The sequence below is a fragment of the Gossypium hirsutum genome, chromosome D11 (assembly GCF_007990345.1).
Source record: "Gossypium hirsutum isolate 1008001.06 chromosome D11, Gossypium_hirsutum_v2.1, whole genome shotgun sequence".
Lineage (NCBI taxonomy): Eukaryota > Viridiplantae > Streptophyta > Magnoliopsida > Malvales > Malvaceae > Gossypium > Gossypium hirsutum.
Genome location: NC_053447.1, coordinates 9,088,788 through 9,112,618, shown reverse-complemented (window position 1 = coordinate 9,112,618; position 23,831 = coordinate 9,088,788). Strand labels below are relative to the sequence as shown.

Here is a 23,831-nt window from a genome sequence, read left to right as displayed (position 1 = left end):
GTTTCGTTTTATGTATTTTTAAAAATAAAAGTAAAAATTATATAATTTTCCGAGATTTCATACAAATTTTTATATTCTTTTGAATCTTTTGTTAATTTATTTTTCCTTTTTGAAGTTACTCTCCTAAAAATATAAACTAAAGGTGAGTTTGGATGAGCAGTGCGTTTACTTACAGTTAGTGTAAAAACAGCAGTAGCGATGAGATTAGATACTATAGCGACACTGTAGCGTGAGACAAAAAGTAAGCTAAATGCACCACACCGCACCTAATCGCCCATCTAAACCCACCCTAAGTAATGTGGCCGGTTGAAAGCATATCACGTCACTTTTTTAACATCTTAAGAGTTAAGGTGAAGTGATATATGATTAAAAATTTTAAGTATTTAAGTGGTAAAAAAATTATTTAGGTAATTTAGATGAAACTTTAGAAAATAAATGTTGTATTTGTTGCGGAAGCGACGATAATATTAATAACAATATTATCAAAAATATTTAGATAATTATTATGCCAACAATTATACTAAGAAAATTCCCAGTTAAATTGGAGGGGTCACAATGGTCCCGCTTAAAACCCAACAACTAGACAGAACTCACTTAGATATTTATAGCAATAATAACTAAATAAATATAACCAACATAAAGCTATTAAATAAAAGCAAACAAATAAGAAATAAAATACCAGAGTTTTAACGAGGTTCGGCCAATTTAGCTTACGTCCTCGGACACTACCAAATTAATATTTCCTCTAGAAATATTACAAAGGAGAAGATTTTGGGATGATTAAAACCAAAGGGGGAGGGGTTCTATATATAACAAACCAAACCCCTCCCTTTCTATCTTTTCCTAATGTGGGATATTGCCAATATTCAACAAATCTCCACCTTGGCGATATTCCACATCTTCGAACATCTTCTCATAACACAAACTTCAATAGTGTCTTCAAATTTGCAACCAATCGCCTTCTTCCCTTTTGGTAGTTGTGCCAGCTTCCACGTCTTGTTTTTCTCTAGAGATTGCATTTCCTCTTCCATTGCACCTAACCATCTATTATTCTCTAAACTCTGAATGGCTTCGGTGTAAGTGGATGGAATATTATCAACAACTGGAAGTGCATAAGCTACCATGTCAGTGAAACGAGCAGGTTTCTGAATTTCTCGTCTCTGCCTTCTGACTGCAATTGGCTCTGATTGCTGTTGAGGTTCTTGGGTAGAAACCTCTTCCTCATCTGACTCTGCATCTGCCAATGAAGAATCACTAGTGGTACCTTTTGCTGGAATTACCACACTCTGCTCAAACTCCACCTGCTGCGGAGTACACTCCACCTGCTGTGAAGTACTACTCACTCCTTCTGGATTTACCTTATTCAACATGGCAGATTCATGAAAGGTAACATCCCTACTGATTATCGTCTTCTTTGCCTCTAGACACCACAAACGATATCCCTTAACACCAGCATTGAAGCCCATGAATAGAGCCTTCTTTGCTCTTGGATCTAACTTTGATTCTTTCACATGATAATATGCAATAGAACCAAAAATGCGCAAGGTGTCATAATCAGTAGCAGGTTTTCCATACCATTTCTCCAAAGGAGTCTTGCCATTTATAGCAGATGATGGCAAATGATTGATGAGATGTTGAGCGTACGTCACAGCCTCAGTCCAAAACTTTCTATCTAATCCAGCATTAGATAACATACATCGAACTTTCTCCACAAGCGTTCGATTCATACGCTCTGCCACCCCATTCTGTTGCGGTGTTCCACCTACGGTGAAGTGCCTTACTATGCCACAATCTTGGCATATCTTCAGGAAAGGATCGCTTTTATATTCTCCACCGTTGTCTGATCGGAGAACCTTAATCTTCCTTCCTGTCTGATTTTCAACTTTAGTTTTCCACTTAAGGAAAACTTCAAGCACCTCATCTTTGTTCTTCATAGGGAACACCCAAACTCGTCTGGAAAAATCATCAATAAAGGTGACAAAATAACGTCTTCCTCCAAGTGATGGAGTCTTGGACGGTCCCCATACATCAGAATGCACATAATCCAGAATACCTTTAGTATTGTGAATCCCAGTGCCAAATTTCACCCTTCGTTGTTTTCCCAGAACACAATGCTCGCAAAATTCAAGTTTGCAAGTCTTTGTACCTTTCAATAATCCTTGCTTGGCTAGAGTTTGCAAGGATTTTTCACCAGCATGGCCCAAACGCATATGCCACAGCTGTGTTGCCTCAGCGTCCTTCTTGGTACTCGTAATTGCTGCTGCTGTTGTCCCGACCACTGTACTACCTTGGTAGTAATACAGATTGTTCTTTCTTATGCCTTTCAACATCACCAATGCTCCTGAAGTTGCTTTAAGAACTCCATCTCGTATTGTCACAACTAGGCCTTTAGATTCTAACGACCCCAAAGAGATGAGATTCTTCTTCAACTTTGGGACATATCGTACATCCCGCAAAATTCTAGTAGATCCATCATGACTCTTCAGTTTAATTGAACCTATCCCGGCTATTTTACATGTGTTATCATTACCCATGTAAACAACCCCTTCATCTAGTTTTTGAAATTCAAAGAACCATTCCCGAATGGGACACATATGATAGGAACAACCAGAATCCATGATCCACTCATCTGCATATAATGTTGAAGATGTCATACTAAGAGAAAAGTCTGACTCTGCTTCACTATTGCATTCTGCAACATTTGCATCTTGCGGAGTCTTCCCTTTTTTCTTCAATTTTGGACAATCTTTCTTCCAATGTCCTTTTTCTTTGCAAAAAGAACATTCATCTTTGGCAACAGCTCGACCTTTGGACTTTCTTCTCTTCCCCTTAGACTGACTTTGCTGACGACCTCTTGTTACCAATGCTTCCACTGCTGCTTCACCTGAACCTTTCAACTTATCCTTTCGGCGTAGTTCATAGCTATACAATGCAGCAGTTACTTCATTGAAAGTTACTTCCGATTTTCCATGAAGTAGAGTAGTTTCAAGGTACTCAAACTCCTCAGGAAGCGATCCCAACAACATTAACGCCAAGTCTTCGTCTTCAAAAGTCACATCCAAATTCAACAAATCAGCCACCAGCTGATTAAAATTGGTAATGTGCTCGTTCATCGTGGTACCAGGAACATAACTGAAACGAAACAGTCTTTTCTTCATATGTAACTTATTTTGACTGTTCTTCTTCAGAAATTTCTCCTCCAATGCTTTCCATCAAAAATTTCCACTACAAATCTCGTATTTGCAGTTCCAATCCTCGGCAAAATGTACGAAGTGGAAGTTGTTGATATGGATGGTTTTTCTTCTGTCATTTTTGCCATAGCTTCTACTTAATAGCCACCAAATGTAGAATACCCACAAGCTTTAGGAAATGTTTCTGATGTGTAAGATCAGACTAAGCTGCAAACACAGAGCATACTACAAAACCTTGGCTCGGATACCAATTGTTGCGGAAGCGACGATAATATTAATAACAATATTATCAGAAATATTTAGATAATTATTATGCCAACAATTATACTAAGAAAATTCCCAGTTAAATTGGAGGGGTCACAATGGTCCCGCTTAAAACCCAACAACTAGACAGAACTCACTTAGATATTTATAGCAATAATAACTAAATAAATATAACCAACATAAAGCTATTAAATAAAAGCAAACAAATAAGAAATAAAATACCAGAGTTTTAACGAGGTTCGGCCAATTTAGCTTACGTCCTCGGACACTACCAAATTAATATTTCCTCTAGAAATATTACAAAGGAGAAGATTTTGGGATGATTAAAACCAAAGGGGGAGGGGTTCTATATATAACAAACCAAACCCCCTCCCTTTCTATCTTTTCCTAATGTGGGATATTGCCAATATTCAACAGTATTAACCCTTTTAAGACTTTAAACTACCCCTGAAAATATAAGATTCCATTAACCGGAGGCAAAACTTGGAAGTGTATATGGGGCTTCTCGTTTGGTCCTCTGGTTTGGTTATTTCTAACGTTGTTCTTGTCCGTTCTCTCCTTTATGTTTGGCTTCAATAAAAATGACCCTTTTTTACTAAAAAAGTTATGTTCAAAAAACTTTTTTACTAAAAAAGTTATGTTAATTCGCGTCTACATCTGGTGACAAATATAATTATAAACTTTCTTAAAAAACAAATGTAATTATAACACGTTTGTGATGAAAATTTTATTTTTATCTATACTTATATTATAATGGTTTAATGATAAATTTAGTCACTAATGTTTACATTTTTTGTTAAAATGGTCCTAATTGAATTTTTGTCATCAACTTTTTTTTTTCAAATTGCTTTTTCTAATAGATCTAATGAAAGTACTGTTAAAAAAATTAATGGGGATGACGTGGAATTTCATATGTGGAATATTTTTAATGAGATGTAGTTTATTCCTTAACTAACCCTATAAGATAATTACATGTGAAAAATAAATAAAATAAATAATACATTGAATCAAAAAAATAACTTTTAATTAAAAAATGTAATTATCTAAAAAATTAACTCAGTAGAAAAACCTCTCAATAAATAAATATATGAAAAATTAGAATTTTTTGAAAAAAAAGAAGAAAGATTGAAATAGTGAATTTATTCATTAAATCTGTTAGAAAAACAGTTTAAAAAAATCAAAGGTTGATGACTAAAAAGATGTTCAAAAATATAATTAGGGCTATTTTGACAAAACATGTAAATGTTAGTAGCCAAATTTATCATTAAGCTTATTATTATAATATATTTGATTAAGTTAGTAATTTTTAACTTAGGCTCTATTTAATCAAGTGTTGAAAAAATTCAATCAACTAAAGTTAATATTTATAAGCTACAATGAAATTTACAAAAATATAATTTTTTCCATAAAAAGTATATGAAAAATGATAAGCAGGTAATCACATACTTATCACTCAATAGAGAATAAATTCAGTTATTATTATTTTTATTTCATTCAACTTTATTTAAGATTATATTATCCTTCATCAAGCGGTCTAATTATAATCAATATTTAATTTTAACTAATAGACCAAACATATTTTATAACTTAAAACTTAACACTTAATTTTTCAATATTTAATTTTTAACACCTAAGTTTTTCAATTTATCAAACGTATCCTTAGTTGTAAAATAATTAAAAGCTCATTCATTTTATAAAAGTAACAAATATGATTTCGAGGGTTTTATATTTTAATAAATGAAAAAAATATGAGAATGATGGAATTTGAACAAAAAAACATAATAGTCATCGCTATTTCAACTTTACCACTTCAACCAAAGCCACATTTAATTTTCATATAATTTTTTTATAAGCTTGTTACTTAATTTTTTTGTCACCCACATTATGAGTGTGCTATAATAGTAGCTATGAAAATGGATAACGTAACATATAAGTCTAAGTTTTTAGTCCACATGATGATGTGTCACTTTGAGATATTATCATATAATAACTAAAAGTTTTTAGAAAAAAAAGATATAATTTTGTATATAATAACATAACATAATCTCTGAGTATCACATCATCACATGGATGATAATGAAAAAAATTACTTAATTCAGGGATTTATATGGAAAATTGAAATTGAAAAAAGTTACCAAATAGATATTTACCATAAGATTATGTGAAAAATAAAAAATTGGTAAATTTGAAATTTCGTTAATTAAAAAAGTTTTATTAAAAATCTAAAATATATAGGGATTCCTAATTTATATTTATGATCAAATATATGTGGACATTAATTAAGTAAAACAAATATTTTCCTAGATAAAAAAAATATTAGTTAGGGTCACAGGAAGAACGTGTTGCAAGTCTAACTTATTATTACGTGCCACTGTTTAGCATGAGATTCACGCAATTTTTATGTCTCTCTTATCTGTTACAAGAAAAACTCTTTTTCATTGCCCTTCACATTAATATCATCGAAAACATTTTTTTTAAAGGCAGAAACATGAAACTTCAAACTTTATTATTATTATTATTATTTAATAAAAACTCTACTTAAAGTCTCATGAAAAATTTTGGCCAAACAAAAAAAAAGTCGCATGGAAAATGATGTCTAAAAACATTACTAAATTCTCTCCCAACAGAAAATAGAAAAGAGAAAAAAAAAAGAAGAGAGAAAAAAATCCTTGCCGACTCTTACCCCTGAACTTCAGACCAATTAAAATTAAACCCAAAATTTTACCATGGTTAGTATTTAACGCTAATATTCATTGCTTAACCATGATCCACTTATCGCATTTAGGATTTTAGAAAAAAAGAAAAAGGAAAAGGAAAAAAAAAATCCCTTCTCAATTTCCTCTCGTATTATTTTCTATCTCATGATTTGCTTCAAAAAGGGAAATTGAATGAAAGCCATATTACTTCTTATGTTTTCCTCTCTAACTGATCCTTTTCTTTTCTGGGGGATTTTTTTTTTGTGTTTTCTTTTTTTTGTGTTTTGACAGTGTCTTGTGACTTTTGAGCACTCTTCTGCTGATCCCAAATTTGCTTTTCCATCTAAACTGGTGTGTATTATTATTTATCTTGAATTATTATGTGTTTTTCGCTTTAATTTTAGCTTATGTTTTCTGGGTTTTCTTTATTATTTAGGAGCTAGTAAGATCTGGAAAGGAGGGAAATCAGAAATGGATGCTTTTATCCTTTGCATGTAAAGAAAACCTAAGGGTGTTTCTAGGTTAGTTATAAATGCGTTGATTATATTCTTTTTAGGGGTGAGATTTGATCTGGGTTTTCCGAAAACTATTCATCTTTGTTCTTTTTGGGATTTGTGGATTGGGTTGTTTGGGGGTGGTTTAGGATATGAAAATAGAATTGGGTATGGGAGGTGGGGCTTGGAACGATGAAGATAAGGCTATGGTAGCCGCTGTATTAGGAACAAGGGCATTTGACTACTTGATATCAAGCTCAGTGTCGAATGAGAACCTTTTAATGACTGTAAGCAGTGATGAGAATCTTCAAAACAAGCTATCAGATCTCGTGGACCGGCCAAACGCCTCTAATTTTAGCTGGAACTACGCCATATTCTGGCAAATTTCGCGGTCCAAATCCGGGGATTGGGCCCTGGGTTGGGGAGACGGGTGTTGTAGGGAGCCTAAAGAAGGAGAAGAATCGGAAGCTACTCGGATTCTAAACCTACGCCTCGAAGACGACACTCAGCAGAGGATGAGGAAAAGGGTTTTGCAGAAATTGCATACTTTGTTCGGTGGATCAGATGAGGATAATTATGCCCTTGGCTTGGACAGAGTTACTGATACTGAGATGTTCTTCTTAGCTTCCATGTATTTCTCTTTCCCTCAAGGAGAAGGCGGCCCTGGGAAGTGTTTTTTGTCTGGGAAACATGTTTGGCTCTCTGATGCATTGAAATCGGGTTCGGATTATTGCGTTAGGTCATTTTTGACAAAGTCTGCTGGAGTTCAAACCATTGTTTTGGTCCCTACTGATGTTGGTGTTGTTGAATTGGGATCTGTGAGATCTGTGCCTGAGAGCATGGAGTTGTTGCAGTCTATAAGAAGTTCCTTCTCATCTAATTCCTCGTTGCTTAGGGCGAAGCAAATGGTTGCGGCAGCACCAGTGGTGAACGAGAAGAAACATGAAAACCCTTCCCACTTTTCGAATTTGGGGATTGTTGAGAGAGTGGAAGGTATCCCCAAGATTTTTGGGCAGGATCTGAACAATGCTTCACATGGTCATTCCAATTACCGGGAGAAACTTGCTGTTAGGAAGATGGAAGATAGACCGACATGGGCAGCTTATGCTAATGGTGTTAAGCTCCCATTTACAAGAAATCAAAATGGTATCCATGCTCCAGGTTGGCCACATGTTCATGGTGTGAAACAGGGGAGTGGGACTGAATTTTATGGTTCTCAAACCACAGCAAATAATCTTCAGGAGCTTGTTAATGGAGCTCGGGAGGAGTTTCGGCTTAACCAATACCAGTCACCAAAGCCGGTTCAAATGCAGATTGATTTTTCAGGGGCTACTTCAAGGCCTTCTCCTGCAACTACTCGGCCATTAAGTGCCGAGTCTGAGCACTCGGATGTTGAAGCTTCTTGCAAGGAAGATAAGCCGAGTCCAGCTGATGAAAGGAGGCCCCGGAAAAGGGGTCGGAAGCCTGCTAATGGTAGAGAAGAACCTCTTAATCATGTTGAAGCTGAGAGGCAGCGGCGTGAGAAGCTGAACCAGCGGTTCTATGCCTTACGAGCTGTGGTGCCCAACATATCCAAGATGGACAAAGCTTCGTTGTTAGGGGATGCAATTGCTTACATCAATGAGCTTCAGGCAAAACTTAAGGTCTTGGAATCAGAGAGGGAAAAGTTTGGTAGTACTTCGAGAGATTCGGCAGGGCTAGATCCTAACATAAATGCAGAGAATCACATCGGAGCGGCTAATATAGATGTCCAAGCCGTTCACGATGAGGTTGTTGTTAGAGTAAGCTGTCCTCTAGATTCACACCCTGCATCAAGAGTGATCCAAGCATTTAAAGATGCGCATATCAATGTACTCGAGTCAAAGCTTGTTACAGCAGATGATACTGTGTTTCATACATTTGTTATCAAGTCTCAAGGATCCGAGCAGCTTACGAGGGAAAAGCTGATTGCAGCATTTTCGTGCGAACCAAATTCGTTACAGCCATTATCATCTCTTGGATAGCACACAATTGCATTTAACATTGTCCATAGGCATAAAATTAATGTGAAGAACCTGATTTGAAGCTTCTTCAGAGGGTTTTTTATAATACTGCAAGAGGATCCCTAAAAGAGCATGAAGGGCCTGCTAGGAGTAGATAATAACTACTTATTGACCAAGTAGAGCAGCAAAGTTTTATGTGATTTGTTTATATATTATATACATATATTCTGTCATAATGAGGTCTTTTTTGCAACATAAATTAAATTCCCAAGTTTAGTTGTCTGTTTAGGAACTGATTTTACTTTATAATCTTTTTTTTTAGTTCTTTAATATCTTTTGTTTACCCAGTTTTTTTGTTGTCAGTTTCGTAAGAGTCATCATATATCAATTCATTAATGCACAACTATGTGGAATTAAAGATGGATTTAAATGCATATTATTTCTGTTTTTTTATAAAGTTCTCTTTCCCTGGAGCAAGTTATCTGCAATGGGTTGTTCATTCTCAGTGTTGTATGCCTATGTATGGACCTGTTGTATTGGTTAAATAGAGTATGAAATACTAGAGAGATTTTAATGGATTTTTTGTACTTGAAGAAGTCCGGGATTGTTGTTAATTTAAGATCACTTAAGTTGGTAGGTTGGATAGTTATATACTCAGATTTCCACTATTACTAGTACTTTTTTCAGAAAACCTATTTCACCATAGCATGTAGGGTTGGAGTCCTTAGTCAAACATGGCCAACTCACAGGTGAAAACCAAAAAAGTATATAAAAAAAACTTTACAACAGCAATCCACCAGAATCTATTATATAAAAAGAAAGCCTTTCTAGCAACTTAAAGAATAAAAACATGTAGATTTGAACAGTAAAAATCTTGAATCGTAGTAGATTGCAGCACTAGTTTTAACATTTTCCTTGCAAAAAACAATAAAGGGGGTGTGGATAACTTGAATCTTTTGTTCCTTAGAAGACAAAAATTCTAAGGACCAAGCAAAGTAGATATTGTACAGGGTATTGTCTGTGTGGATCTTCTTTTTTCATTTATTACTACATGGATTTGGAAATCAAGAAAACAAAACAAAAGGAATTGCAGATAATGCAGGGGAGGAAAATAAAAAAGGGGAAGGGAACCGATTCTTTTCTGAATTTCAGGGCCATCCCTTTAAATCTCTCCTTTTAACAAAGTTAATGGTGGGATAATTATTAACCATTGATCAACCAAGCAAATCTTATTGAACAAGTATGAAGATATGGGTGAAGTGGTCCTTGCCATTCCGCGTCCTTCCAGCCAATCAAATAATATTTGACATTTTTCATGAGGTACATGTGTTTTCTTCACATATATATTTTTTTTGGGGACAAATAATTCAAAAAGCTTGACAATTCCACATCTTCACATGTGTTTTTGCTGAGAAAACCAAACCCCCTCTCTTGCCCGTGAGTATCCTCTTCATTCTAACTCCATCCACTGCACCATTTCTTAATTACCCTTCTTAACCCCACTTTGCCCGTTAATTACTTCCATCTACCCCAGTCTTTCATAACTCAAACGTGGGCTTGAAAATGCTCCCATGTGCACCATTTTTCTTTTTCTTTATTAAATAATTTCCTTGTCTGAAAATTGAAACAAATGGATAACTGCTGAAACATATGCCCAAAATGAGGGGGACCACCACCATTAAACCTTGCTTCCAACTTTTGCTCTCTAATTTGCCTTATTATCCCATCCCCTACGCAGCTTTGCAGTCCACATCTTAAGGCCCCATTTCTTGAAAATTATTTTTTACTTTGAGATTTTCTTTACTTTCACCTTTTTGGACAGGTGAAGTTTTGGATTGGGTTCAAATAACCTCTAGTTTAGTCTTGTGATCAAAGGCTCTAATTCAATGATTAAACAAAAAAATTTCATTTAGTTGAGTGATTGTAAAATTACATAAATCAGTAAAATTGGTTGAGTTTTGTATGCCAGAAATTTAATTGGGTCAAACACGATGCCTATTGGCTTCGCCCCTCAAGAGCTGCTAGGAGTGTTCAAACAAATTAAGAAAAAATTGACATTTAGACGTAAAAGTCTAGGACCCAACCCAAAACGCGGTGTTTTGTAAACCACATTTTTGGCAAAACTAGAATGACAGCAAAAATTCCCATTTCTCATAAATATGTTCCACTCAATTACCTACTTCCATTTTGAATGATACATGTATTTATTATTTTATTATTTTATTGGGAGAAAAAATATTATTAAATTATTAAATTTTAATTTTAATACATTTGGACTTGGTTGTGGGGTTGAGACTTGCTATAGCTGAAAATGTAAGTTTTCGACAAACAAAGTGGGCCACCTCCATATCTATCGCAAGTCAGGCCCACTGCTGGTCCAGTCTATAACACTTAAATATTAAATTAGTATCTGAACTTATCTACTTCTCTGAAATTGATATTTATGTTTTTTTTTTGTCTCAGATCAATACCCAAATTTTTTTCCATCAACTAAACCGATCCCTAAATTTTTTATTCCTTTTCTTTTCCTTCTTCTTCCTTCAACCCAATTTTCTTTTTCTTGTTTGACACTAACAGTCAACAAATTTTTTCACCACTCTTTTCCTTCCTCAACTTTAAAACCCTTATATTCCATATTTTTTTTCTATTTGTTTCTCGAGAAAAAAATTCAGATATTTAATTTTTCTTTTCTGCAGATGTTGAGATAATTCTTATAGATGATTAATTAATTCCACATAAGAAATCTTTCCTTGTACAGTTGATTTATAGTATCTGATGAAGTTTAGCAAGCCTTAACATAGGCCTTTGGTTTAGTTTCCCAAAATCACCCATTGCAATTGCATATCTAAGTAGATTTAATGTTTCATTTGTGTTAAAGAAAAATAGATAGCTTTTTCATCGTAGACAAATCGCTTATTCAAAATCATAAGAAACCTTAAAAGAGAATGGAGATGATGATGGGGAGTGCAGATTAGTAATATCTGCCCAAATCAATTGCTTCGGTTTTTAACTACTATTTCTTTCTTCCTCTCTTACTTAATAAGTATCTGCAGTAGGGTTTAGGTATAGTTTGTATGGCTGTACCAGCGTTCTCTTGCCCATCCTGATCTCATCTCCTGCACAATCCAAACCCAACACCAAAACCTCAAATTCACCCCATTAGCACCCTGCAGCAACCTTAAAATCCAAATTTAGTCTCCACTCAAATATTCAATTCAAACACCCAAAATATCCTTTTTTTTTTCCAAACATATATTGAAAAGGGTTTTCATTAAATAGAAAGAACAAACAAAGAAGAAACATAGAAGCTTTTGATTAAAAAAATTGAAAGTTTTTTAGATTTAAGTATTAATTTAATTGATGTATCAATCTGTAACAAAAAAAATATAAGTATCAATTTGGAAAAAGTAGACAAGTTCAGGTACTAATTTTATATTTAACCTTATCTATAATCTAGGTATAAAACCATAAATTAAAAAAAATTGAACTTATAAAAATATTTTTTTATTTTTTATCTGTTAAATTAAAATTAAAAAAGTAAAAGATTTGAAGTAAAAATAAAAGTTTTGATAGTTATATTTTTAAAAATAATTATAGTTAATAGAAGTTGAGATGATTTCATATTTAAAACTAATTATAATTATAATTTACAATTATTCATTAAAAAAGTTATACTATTTTAAAAATAGAATTATAACTTGAATACAATTCAAAGTATAAAATATAGGGAAAAATTTGTGATAATTATAATTATAATTTCAATTAAAATTATTACTTAAAAAATTTGATTTCTAAAAAATGCATTAATTTTATTGATGTAAAACAAAGTTATTGCTTAAATAGAATTTTAAGGATCTTAATTATCATATGGGTGATGTTTGGAAAGCCACCTATTAGTTGGATTTGGGTATAATTGCTTGTAATTACATAGGGTGACATGTTTAGACAACCATTGTAATTGGTGAGTCTCACCAAATTGCCTGTAATCAAAGCATCTAATTACACTTTTCAATTTTTAGAGTGAAGGTGAGAATTGAAGTAATTATGCAGACAATTACACTCAAATTTAATTTAAAAAAACATTTTTATACAAATTTAAGTTATAAAATTTTATATTATAAGCATAGACACGTATCAGTGTTTTGGATGATTATGACCAAACATTTATTATATTATAAATCTTAAAAATTATATTATAAAAATAATTTTTATATTTTTAAAGTTATAATAAAAATATATTTTATTTAAATCCTATTTTTTTAAAGTTATGGTAAAAAAATTTATCTACATGTCATAAAAGTGTTATAATATATTTATTTATAAAAATATATGACCAATAAATATGAACACAACTTATTTATGTGTCCATACAAAATTTATAAAAAATAATATGTTTATTCGTAAAAAAAACGTGTTATAATTTTTTTTATCATAATTCATTTATAAAAAAATTTTCTAAAACTGTGACAAAAAGGTAAATTATTTATAAGAAGTGTTAAAAAAATTTATTAGACACTTTATAAAAATTTTTTTATAATTTTTTATAAAATTTATACATTATAAAATTTATATTATTTTTTAACTTAGTTTATATATAATAAAAGGAGTTATAACTTAGCATAATTTTTTCTCCGAATTAAGTTTATATAAGTTTTTATTATTAAAGCAATGTACTATTTACACCATGAACCCAAACATTACATGGTAGATGTTAATTATCGTGGGGTATAATACCATTTGAGAGAATGGAACTAGAACGTGCAAACCCTTTAATTGGAGACATTCAAAGCTCTGAACTGTGGTTGAGAGAACATTTATTATTTTAAAAATATTTTTTTTCCATATTAACAAAATCACCTTAGTATAACATTAAAAAAAATATTGGATTGTATTAGCATGTTGCGTACTTTATAGGTTGATTTTGGATGATTCATACTTCAAAGTGTACATGAAAAAAAAAGAAATCTTGATAATCTTAATTATTAAATTTAGATATAAATAATGATAAACTCGGTCAATGACTAACATTTAGGGAAAAGCTTATGTTTTATATTTAAAAGTGAATAACCCAACAAATATGGAACACTAAAACAATTAGATAAAATTGCATAAGATGTTTTTTTTCTTATTATTTTTATTAACAATCATATTATGAACTGCTTTTTTGGAGTCAGTAAAAGCTACTCCCACTGAAATGAATGATATTTAAGATATTAAAATATAAATAATTATTTGATACGTTTTACCTGAAATGTTTTAGACTCCAGAATATGAAAAATATCACATTTATGTATATATTATCACAGCCTAAACCTGCTTATGAAGTTTAAAATCCGTCATTTTTTGTGTCATGTTGTGAAGTCATCATCTAATTTTTGGTCAACTAAAACCAATCAATAGAAGCCAATATTTGGCACAATTAGAGAAATGTAGACACTCAACTGACAGAGACAAAGGATCTGCAATATGTTAACCAAGCTTAAACCATTTACAAAATGTTCCACCTGCATAGAATGGGCATGTAGAATAAAATTAAAGCGATTTAGTGTTTATTACCTAATACAACGGAATAGAAGACCTGAGCTACCAAAACAGCATCCATTCCAATTAACTATACATTACTATCAATCATGTTTACCTTTGCAACAGCAGGTATTGTTGAATTCTCACCATTTTGATTCCCATTCACAGCTTTTTCGATTTTTCTATTACGGCAGAACTTGGAAATATGCCCCTTCTTCCCACAATAGTTACATTGTATGGGCTTACCATGCATTTCTGATTCTCGCTTTTTCCAGGGCACACCTGTTTTCTTTATATCCCTTATCCTTGGCCCAAGATTGTTGGGTGGCTCAAAGTTTGCAGACTTCGAATGCTCTGCTTGTTTGACTCGGTTACGAGACAACTCCTCAACTCTTACTTGTTCCATCAACATCCAGAAAGGAAGGTGTTCTTCACGCATCAACTTAACACAGAAGTCCTTCCAGGATGGTGGTAGCTTGGAAATGATGGCACTAACATGAAAATTCTCATCAACCATTATTCCAGTTGCGACAATAGAATCAGCTATGATGTTGAGTTCTTGCATTTGCTCAACAATTGGTCTTTCATCAACAATTTGAAATTCAATGTACTTTCTAACTTGAGCTCTCTTTGTTCCAAATTCCTCGTAAAGATAGACTAATTTTAGCTCTTCCCACAGCTCTTTAGCAGTCTTAGCTTTCTTTGGGAATTGATAATACAGGTTATTAGACAAAGCGCTCAAAATGCAGTGGTGACACAGGTAGTCATCATTCATCCACTTTTTTTCAGCAACTTTGGCTTGAGCCAGTTCTTCACTGGTTGCTTCAGAACTAATATTGAGACTAGGGCATGGATCAGTAAGCACATACGCAATCAGCAATTGCTTTAAGAAAAGTTCCATGTGTTCTGCCCTGCAATGGTAATTCTTTCCATCGAAACGAGTGGTTTCAATTGGGGAAATTTCATGAGAAAAAGCAGTCCCTGAGTTAGAGACATCTCTGTTGTGTTGATGATCAAGTTTGTCTCTGCATATATTTATTCAAGGGACTGAAGTCAATACATCATTCATTACACAAATGACTCTCAAGCTAAACAATATTTGAGAGAGAGTTAAATCTGCAGGCAAGAGCAAGGACCCTGCAAACCTAGACTTAGGCAACTCTACATTTACCCATAGTTATAGGCATTACTGGAAACAACTCTACATTTACCCATAGTTATAGGCATTACTGGAAACTTCTTGTATATCATTGACAGTCTAGGTAACAATAAAGAAACTACCATATCGCTAAGCTTAAGACTGAAAATGGATTCCCACCTTAGCTTTGATTGCATCTTAGTGATAGCTTCATCAATTGCAGGGAAACTATTCTTTAAAGTTGACCAGGTTTCACTTACCAAGCTAACTCCTGCAGTAGGAAAAAAAGGAAATGTATGTTGAGAGAAAAGTGCTTGGTCCCAATACAGAATATAGCAATGACAAAACAAACAACTCGGGCAACAGGAGAAAAACGAAATAATAAAAAATCCATGAGACATTAAGATGAGCAATCAGTCGGTAGATAGTAGATGTTCAAAATATCAATTCAATCAGTAAAATGATAATGGAGTAAGTAACAAGAATCGATATTTCTTATCCACCTGGACACAGGAGTCACTATAAAAGACAACACCAAACAAACTACAGTTTTTCTTTTCCATGACGTGCATTTATTATTTGAATGGAAACAAAAAAAGATATTGGAAAAGGAAAAGAAAGAAGGTAGGGGGAGAGGACATATATCATTACCTCTTGCAGATGGGAGCTCTTTTCCATTTTTCACATAGAACTCTCTAATGGATACATAACTTTTTCCTCTAAAATCATGAACAACCACATTCGTCTTGTCTGCTAGCTGAATCAAAAATAAGAAATCTTCAACAAAAGCAAGGATTCAGTAAATGAAAACCAAGTTACAACATGGATTGTTTTTTTTTTCCAGATCCAATATGGGTTCTGAACAGCTCTACTTACCTGTTACTGTATGTCCTTCCAACAACAGAAGTTTAAGGGACACTAAACTATAATTAATACACTGACAAAAACTTCAACAAAAAAAAGTTCAAGCTTTAATAAATTGGATTCCAAGCAAATTAAGCAGAGGCAGATAGCTGAGATTGTAAAAAGATTTATTTATTATCAATTTCAGTTTCCAAACAACGAAGTATATTTATCTCCATTTTACTAGTCTATTAAAAAAAAAACTTTACTTCTATTTCCAAAGTATTTCAACAATTAATCAACCCAAAGGAAAGTGAAGAATTCGAACCTTACAAATAATACGACCTCCGTCCCCCTCAATTTCTTTCTTAACCTTAATAGCTTCTTTAGCCTCCTCTTCCACGGGCTTCGTATTGGGTTGTTTCCCGTCCACATTTTCTTCGACAGTGGAGAGAAGAAAAGACTCCACTAATTCTCTAATAAATTTTCTGTGACTAAAATCAGAAAGGTCGATTCCAAGCCGCTCAGAGGCTGTGACTCGGACTTTAAACTCAGTCATCTCTTCCATATCGGCTTTGCTCAGCATATCCTTCACTGTTTCCTCGATCTTTTGCCGAGTTTCTTGTTCCATATTGGGTTGGGATGGGGAAAAAGGAAAAATGAGAAAGTAAGGTATTTGGATGTTGTTCAGGAAAGATTAATTTAGGGGTTCCAGTGGGGTGCATAGCGAGAAGAGTGGTAAGTTAGGGATTTGATCTTTCTCTCCAGGAAAGGAAAAGGAGTAACACAAAAATAGGTTCCACCGAGATTTGAACTCGGGTTACTGGATTCAGAGTCCAATGTCCTGACCACTAGACCATGGAACCAACTTATTACATTTTTGATAGTACATATCTTTTACCATTAACTTTTAACTTCCTCACTCTCCGGCATTGAGCTTGAGACTAATGAAGATTTATTTATATGCATCTTTAGGTTAATTTGCCTAAATAATTTTAAAAAAAATTTAAATACAAAAATAGGTTGTTAGCTGGATTATATAGAAAAATGATATTTTTTTAAGTCGCGCCTATTTGATGGGGGCAACCACTTTTTTTTTATTAAAATATTTTTTTGTTTTTTTAAATATTCTTTTATTGGTGGCCCATTTCTTATAGGCGCCACTGCTTGTAATTATTTTCTTGGATCAGTATATGACCCGTGTAGAGATACGAATATGGTATGAGGTAGATGACGCCTATCTGGTAGACGCGACTGGTAGAGCCTTTCTGATAGGCGCAACTGGTGAAGCCTATCTGACAGGCGCGACTGGTTGACCAAAATAACTATAAATTTTTTTTTAAAAAAAATTTACATTACTAAAAACTCACAAAACACAACAATTTATAATAAATTATTTACTAAAAATATTTAACAAAATAATTTTATATTACTAAAAACTCACAAAACACAACAATTTATAATAAATTACTAACAAAATATCTAACAAAATAATTTTACATTACTAAAAACTCACCAAATACTAAACTAAACACAACAATTTATAACATAATCCTAAATTACTAATAAATTAATTTTAAAATAATTACAAACACAACAATTTATAACATAAACCTAAATTAATAACAAATTAATTTTAAAATAATTAAAAAAATAAATTCATACAAAATATTAATTCAAAACCTTAAACACTAAACATAAACAATTTATAAATAAATAAATAAAAATTTTGGTGCGGGGCGGAGGGGCGTAGGGGGGAAGCAGTGTGGCGCCTACCTATCAGGCGCGACCAGTGGAGCCTATCTGACAGGTGCGACTGGTCTCGGGAATTTTTAACCCATATTTTGACCCGTTGACTCTATTTTGACATGTATATATATTTAAATATTTTTAATAAAATAAAATAATATTTTATTTAAAATTAAAAAAATATTTTAATATAAAAAAGTGGTCGCGCTTGTCAAATAGGCGCGACCCAGAAAAAATACCATTTTCGTATATAATCCAACTAACAACCTATTTCAATATTTAATTTTTTATATTATTTAAGTAAATTAACCGCATCTTTATCGTTCTACCTATTTTAATTCATTTGTTAAATTATTTTTATAAATTTTATTTCAATATCAAGTTTACAAAATCTATTATTCATTTGGAGGATTGATTTATATGTATCTTTATCATTCTACCTATTTAAATTCAATTGCTAATTTTTATAAATTTTATTTTAATATCAAGTTTTCAAAATCTAATATTATATATTTATTTAAGTACGATTTGGTTTAAAATATAAGCTTCAAAATTTGCTAAGCTAGTTCTTATTTATAAATGACTATCCAATTTTCTTAATATATATTAATTTTTATCACATTAGGGATACAATTAAAAAAATATGATATTAAAATTATATTTATAAAACATTAATAATTAAATTATAGGTGAAATAGTAAAATATTTATGATTAAATATAGATTTAGTGTAACACCCCTAACCCGTATTCATCGCCAGAATAGGGTTATAGAGCATTACCGAAGTTTACAAATTAATTTACAGACATTTTATTTCATCAAGCATTCATATTTATAATTAATCAAAATCAAAACATTAATGGGCTAACGTTGGCCAATTTAACTTATACATGCCATTATAACCAAAATCAGATCATCCAAAATTACCGATAGGACCAATGGATAGTGTGATATATCTTCGATAAGCTTCCAACCCAATCGAGCTTCCGATAATCATTTCAATGCATCTAATAATTATACATATTACCAATAGTAATTCAATTCCAATAATAAAACACATATTTATGTAATATTCATCACCAAATAATATTCACTGTAATTAAAATTATACAGAACATAGTTCATACAAACTTACCAGGCTAAATTGCAGAAATACCAAAAATTCAGAGATATTTTGGTAATTTTCTATTTTCCTCGAATTTCCATCCAATCTCGATCTAAATTAATATTTCATTCAATTTATTAATTTAAATAATAAAACAATTCATTTCATGCAATTTGGTCATTTTTTGACTTTTTTACAAATTTACCCTTAAAATATTACTTTTATTCAATTTAGTCCTTGAACCTAAAACATACAAATTATTCATTTTTAATGAAAACTCATAATAGTTGAATAATCATATATTTTTCCTCCTCCTCCTCTCCATTCCACATCCTTAATATATATAACATGCTTATATGTAACATTATCTATAATTTCACTATTTATTTATATGTTCATTCAAAGCTGTCCACTTGAGTCATAGTCACTGAATTATTTATATCTTGAGCTACAGAACTCCGAATTAAGATCCGCTAAATTTATATGAAACTATACTCACATATATTCTTACTATAAAATTTTCAGAATTTATGGTTTATCCAATAAGTGCATTTTATTCTTTAAAGTCACCCCTATTCTGTTGTCTGACAGTTTCGACCCTTCTTCACTAAAAATTAATTATCTCCTCATACGGGATTCGGATGATGTTACTGTTTGTTTCTATTAAAAATAGACTCATTAAGTATTTAAAAATATAAATTTAAGCCCATAATTATTTTTATAAAATTTTTTATGATTTTCCAAAGTCAGAATAGGGGAACCCGAATTCATTCTGACATTGTCTCACAAAATTTATTATATCTCATGATTTACAATTCCATTACTTAGACCGTTTCTTCTATAATAAACTATACTAAATAATATTTAATTTCATTTTTTTTTGATCCTTTAATTGGATCTCTACAATTTATGGCGATTTTTCAAAGTTAACCTACTGCTGCTGTCCAAAACTGTTTTAGTGCAGTAAATTGATTACTAAGTTTATAACTCCCTTATTCCCTTTCTCTATAATATTTCTCATCACTTTCACTTATTTCCCTTCACTAATATATCAAGAACATAAGACCTTATATAAGAAAACTCTACTATAACATCATTTCTATGCTTTTTCAATAATATCAAACTTAAAAATATATTGAAATCTTGATGTTCTTACCTTGTCCTATTAGTTTCAACCTTTAACTTGATTTTCTCTCTCCTCCAGCTTCTCTTTCTTAAATCTAACTTGATATTCTAGCTCCCCATAGTCTCCTTGTTATCTTTCTCTCTTGATGCATATGAAAATTCTTTTGATTTCTAGGTGAAAATGATGAATTTTTGGTGGAAGGACCAATTTGTAAAGAAAGCAAAACTTTCTTTCTCTCTTCTTCTCACGTTGGTGCATGGGAAAAAATGGTGGGATGGTGATTCTTCATCTTCCTTTTCTTATATATATACTAAATAAAATAATAATAAAATAATAAAATAATATTTAAAAATCAAATTAAAATATCTAGAAACTAATATTTATTTATTTATTTAATCTAAAATATCTTTAACATCATCATTTCCTTCTGGATTTCTCTCTCTTCTAATTGACCATTTTTCCCTTTATAATCTTTAAAAATTTCATCCTTGAGTATCACTTAATTTGGTAAAATTATGATTTAGTCCCTCAAAATTCTTTACCTTTTCAATTTGGTCCTAATTCATCCATTTTCCTTAGTTTCTAGATTATTCCACCCTTAAAATATTTGCACCATTGGTCCTTCAACTTTTTCATATTTACACTTTACCCCCTCAAACTTTGAGTATTTACTCTAAATCAACAAAACTTTTCTCACTTTTACGATTTAATCCTTTCTTGAATTAATTTATCATAATATACTTCCCAATGTTGCCATAACTCAAAATTTCCCTTTTGTCACTTTATTTCCTTATTTTACTATATCAAGGATACATATTTTCTTACTGTAGTTGTAACACCCCAAACCTGGTCTAAACGTTATGACCGAATCTGGCGATGTCACATTGTAACATCCCTTACCCGTATTCGACGCCGGAATAGGGTACGAGGCATTACTAGAAGACATACATTTGCATACGTATTAAACCAAGTTACAAAATTTTGTCCGAATTAAAACTTTTAAATTATTAACATGCTTTTATAATTCTTTACAGCATATCCTCGAAATATTATATTCATAACAAATAGGGCCTACGAGACCCGATATTTACTCATGCAATTCAAAGCTTCATTTCTATTTCATTCAATTCACAATTTCTCATGTTCACAATTCAAATCAATTTCTCAATCCAATATATATATTTCAATCATCTAAGAATATAATTCAAGTTACATGAACCTACCAGGCTAAATTGCAGAAATACCAAAATTCAGGGATATTTTGGTAATTTTTTATTTTTCTTCGAATTTCCACTCAATCTTGATATAAATTAATATTTCATTCAATTTACTAATTTAAATAATAAAACAATTCATTTCATGCAATTTGGTCACTTTTTGACATTTTTACAAATTTACCCTTAAAATATTACTTTTATTCAATTTAGTCCCTGAACCTAAAACATGCAAATTAGTCATTTTTAATGAAAAATCATGCTATTTGAATAATCATATATTTTCCTCCTCCTCCTCTCCATCCCACATCCTTAATGTATATAACATGCTTATATGTAACATTATCTATAATTTCACTATTTATTTATTTGTTCATTCAAAGTTGTCCACTTGAGTCATTGTCATAAAATTATTTATATCTTGAGCTATGTAACTCCAAATTGAGATCCGTTGATTTTATCTGAAACTAGACTCACATATCTTATTACTATAAAATTTTCAGAATTATTGGTTTAGCCAATAAGTACAGTTTATTCTTTAAAGTCATCCCTGTGCTGTTGTCTAACAGTTCTGACCCTTCTTCACTAAAAATTAATTATCTCCTCGTACAGGATTCGGATGATGTTTCCGTTTGTTTCTCTTGAAAATAGACTCATTCCGGATTTTAAATATTTAAATTCAAGCTCATAATTATTTTTCTCCAATTTTTTTATGATTTTACAAAGTCAGAACAGGGGAACCCGAATTCATTCTGGCATTGTCTCACATAATTTATTATATCTCATGATTTACAATTCCATTACTTACACCATTTCTTCTATGAGAAACTAGACTTAATAATCTTTAATTCCATATTTTTTTCATTCTATAATTCGATTTCCATAATTTATGGTGATTTTTTTGAAGTTAGTCTACTGCTGCTGTCCAAAACTGTTTTAGTGCAAAATGTTGATTACTAAGTTTATAACTTCCTTATTCATTTTCTCTATAATATTTTCCATCACTTTCTCTTATTTCCCTTCACTAATATATCAAGAACATAAGACTTCATTTAAGAAAACTCTACTATAACATCATTTCCATGCTTTTTCAATAATAACAAACTTAAAAATATATTGAAATCTTGATGTTCTTACCTTGTCCTATTGATTTCAATCTTTAACTTGATATTCTCTCTCCTCCAGCTTCTATTTCTTGAATCTAACTTGATATTCTAGATCCCATTGTCTCATTGTTATCTTTCTCTCTTGATGGATATGAAAATTCTTTTGATTTCTAAGTGAAAATGGTGATTTTTTGGTGAAAGGACCAAATTGTAAAGAAAAGAAAGTTTCTTTCTTTCTTTTCTCTTCATACGTTGGATGCATGGGAAGAAGATGAAGATTCTTCATCTTTCCTTCCATATATATACTAAATAGAATAATAATAATAAAATAATAAAATAACATTTAAAAATCAAATTAAAATATTAATAAACTAATATTTATTTAATTAATTAATATAAAATATTACCAACATCATCATTGCCTTCTAGATTTCTCTCTCTTCTAATTGACCATTTTGCCCTTTATAATCTTTAAAAATTCCATCATTGAGTCATCACTTAATTTGGTAAAATTATGATTCAGTCCCTCAAATTTTTTCACCTTTTCAATTTGGTTCTAATTCATCCATTTTCCTTAGTTTCTAGATTATTCCTGTAATACCCCCTACCCGTATTCGTCGCCAAAATAGAGTATGAGGCATTACCAGATTTTACCGAATAAATTTTTCGCAAAATCTCAATTTTTTTGAACTCAATATAACCCATTTATAAATATCTAATATTCCCTGCAAATTTAAACCGAGACCAATCGAGCACAACCAATCCATTTCAATATATTTTCAAGATAGATTTAACATATTCATAAGATAACCTCATCACATACCAAAACCAAAATTTGTTAGCCATACCAATGGCTAACCATATATTCATTTCACATTAACCTTTACTTTACTAGCTTATACATGCCATTAATTTCCAAAATAAAATTTCTTTATATACCGAGATCTTGAGGTTGATAGTGTGATACGTCTCTGACCGAATCAGACCTCCGAGCTCTTAACACTACAAAATAGGAGAAAAAGAAACAGGGTAAGCACTTTGTGCTTAGTAAGCTCATGTAACAAGAATTATACTTACCTAATATTTTCAATACAATGCAATAAACATTCATACACCCATTCAATACATTATTCCCCTATCATGCACAAACTCAACATTCAAATTAGTCCAATAATTTCCATGTATCAATAATATATACCATGATTGATGAGCTCATCAATTCCATTATTTCCATTCCCTTGTTATTTTTCCATATTTATCCCGTTAAACTACTCGGAATTTCAATGGATTTTAAAGGTACACTTTAGAACGCGTTTGGTTGGGGGGAATGCATGCGTATTCCCCCTATGCAGCGGGCCCACTGCTATTACACCGTTTGGTTCGCTGTAATCCCAATCCGCG

At 31.7% G+C, this 23,831-nt stretch overlaps 2 protein-coding genes and 1 non-coding gene across 5 annotated transcripts; 1 reads left to right on the top strand and 2 right to left on the bottom strand.

Annotated features, from left to right (window-relative positions):
• Positions 1–6,022: 6,022 nt before the first annotated feature.
• LOC107924036 (transcription factor MTB1) lies at positions 6,023–9,061 on the top strand. 3 transcript variants are annotated; one of them, XM_041105944.1, is made up of 3 exons: positions 6,023–6,184; positions 6,443–6,502; positions 6,588–9,061. In XM_041105944.1, exon 3 carries the CDS (start codon positions 6,798–6,800, stop codon positions 8,646–8,648), a length of 1,851 nt encoding a protein of 616 aa, XP_040961878.1. In that variant the 5' UTR covers positions 6,023–6,184; positions 6,443–6,502; positions 6,588–6,797; the 3' UTR covers positions 8,649–9,061. The 3 variants fall into 3 exon arrangements, with proteins under 3 accessions (XP_040961878.1, XP_040961879.1, XP_040961877.1); XM_041105945.1 differs by having other exon boundaries at positions 6,443–9,061; XM_041105943.1 differs by lacking the exon at positions 6,023–6,184 and having other exon boundaries at positions 6,207–6,502.
• Positions 9,062–14,069: 5,008 nt separating this feature from the next.
• Positions 14,070–16,974, bottom strand: LOC121223712 (uncharacterized). The gene is made up of 4 exons (XM_041105942.1): positions 16,460–16,974; positions 15,940–16,045; positions 15,469–15,559; positions 14,070–15,175 (listed from the first exon to the last, which is right to left on the bottom strand). The coding sequence occupies exons 1-4, from the start codon at positions 16,760–16,762 to the stop codon at positions 14,239–14,241; spliced, it is 1,437 nt and encodes a 478-aa protein (XP_040961876.1). The 5' UTR covers positions 16,763–16,974; the 3' UTR covers positions 14,070–14,238.
• Positions 16,926–16,997, bottom strand: TRNAQ-CUG (transfer RNA glutamine (anticodon CUG)). Its single transcript has one exon. It is a non-coding gene; the product is annotated as a tRNA-Gln (tRNA).
• Positions 16,998–23,831: the final 6,834 nt, after the last annotated feature.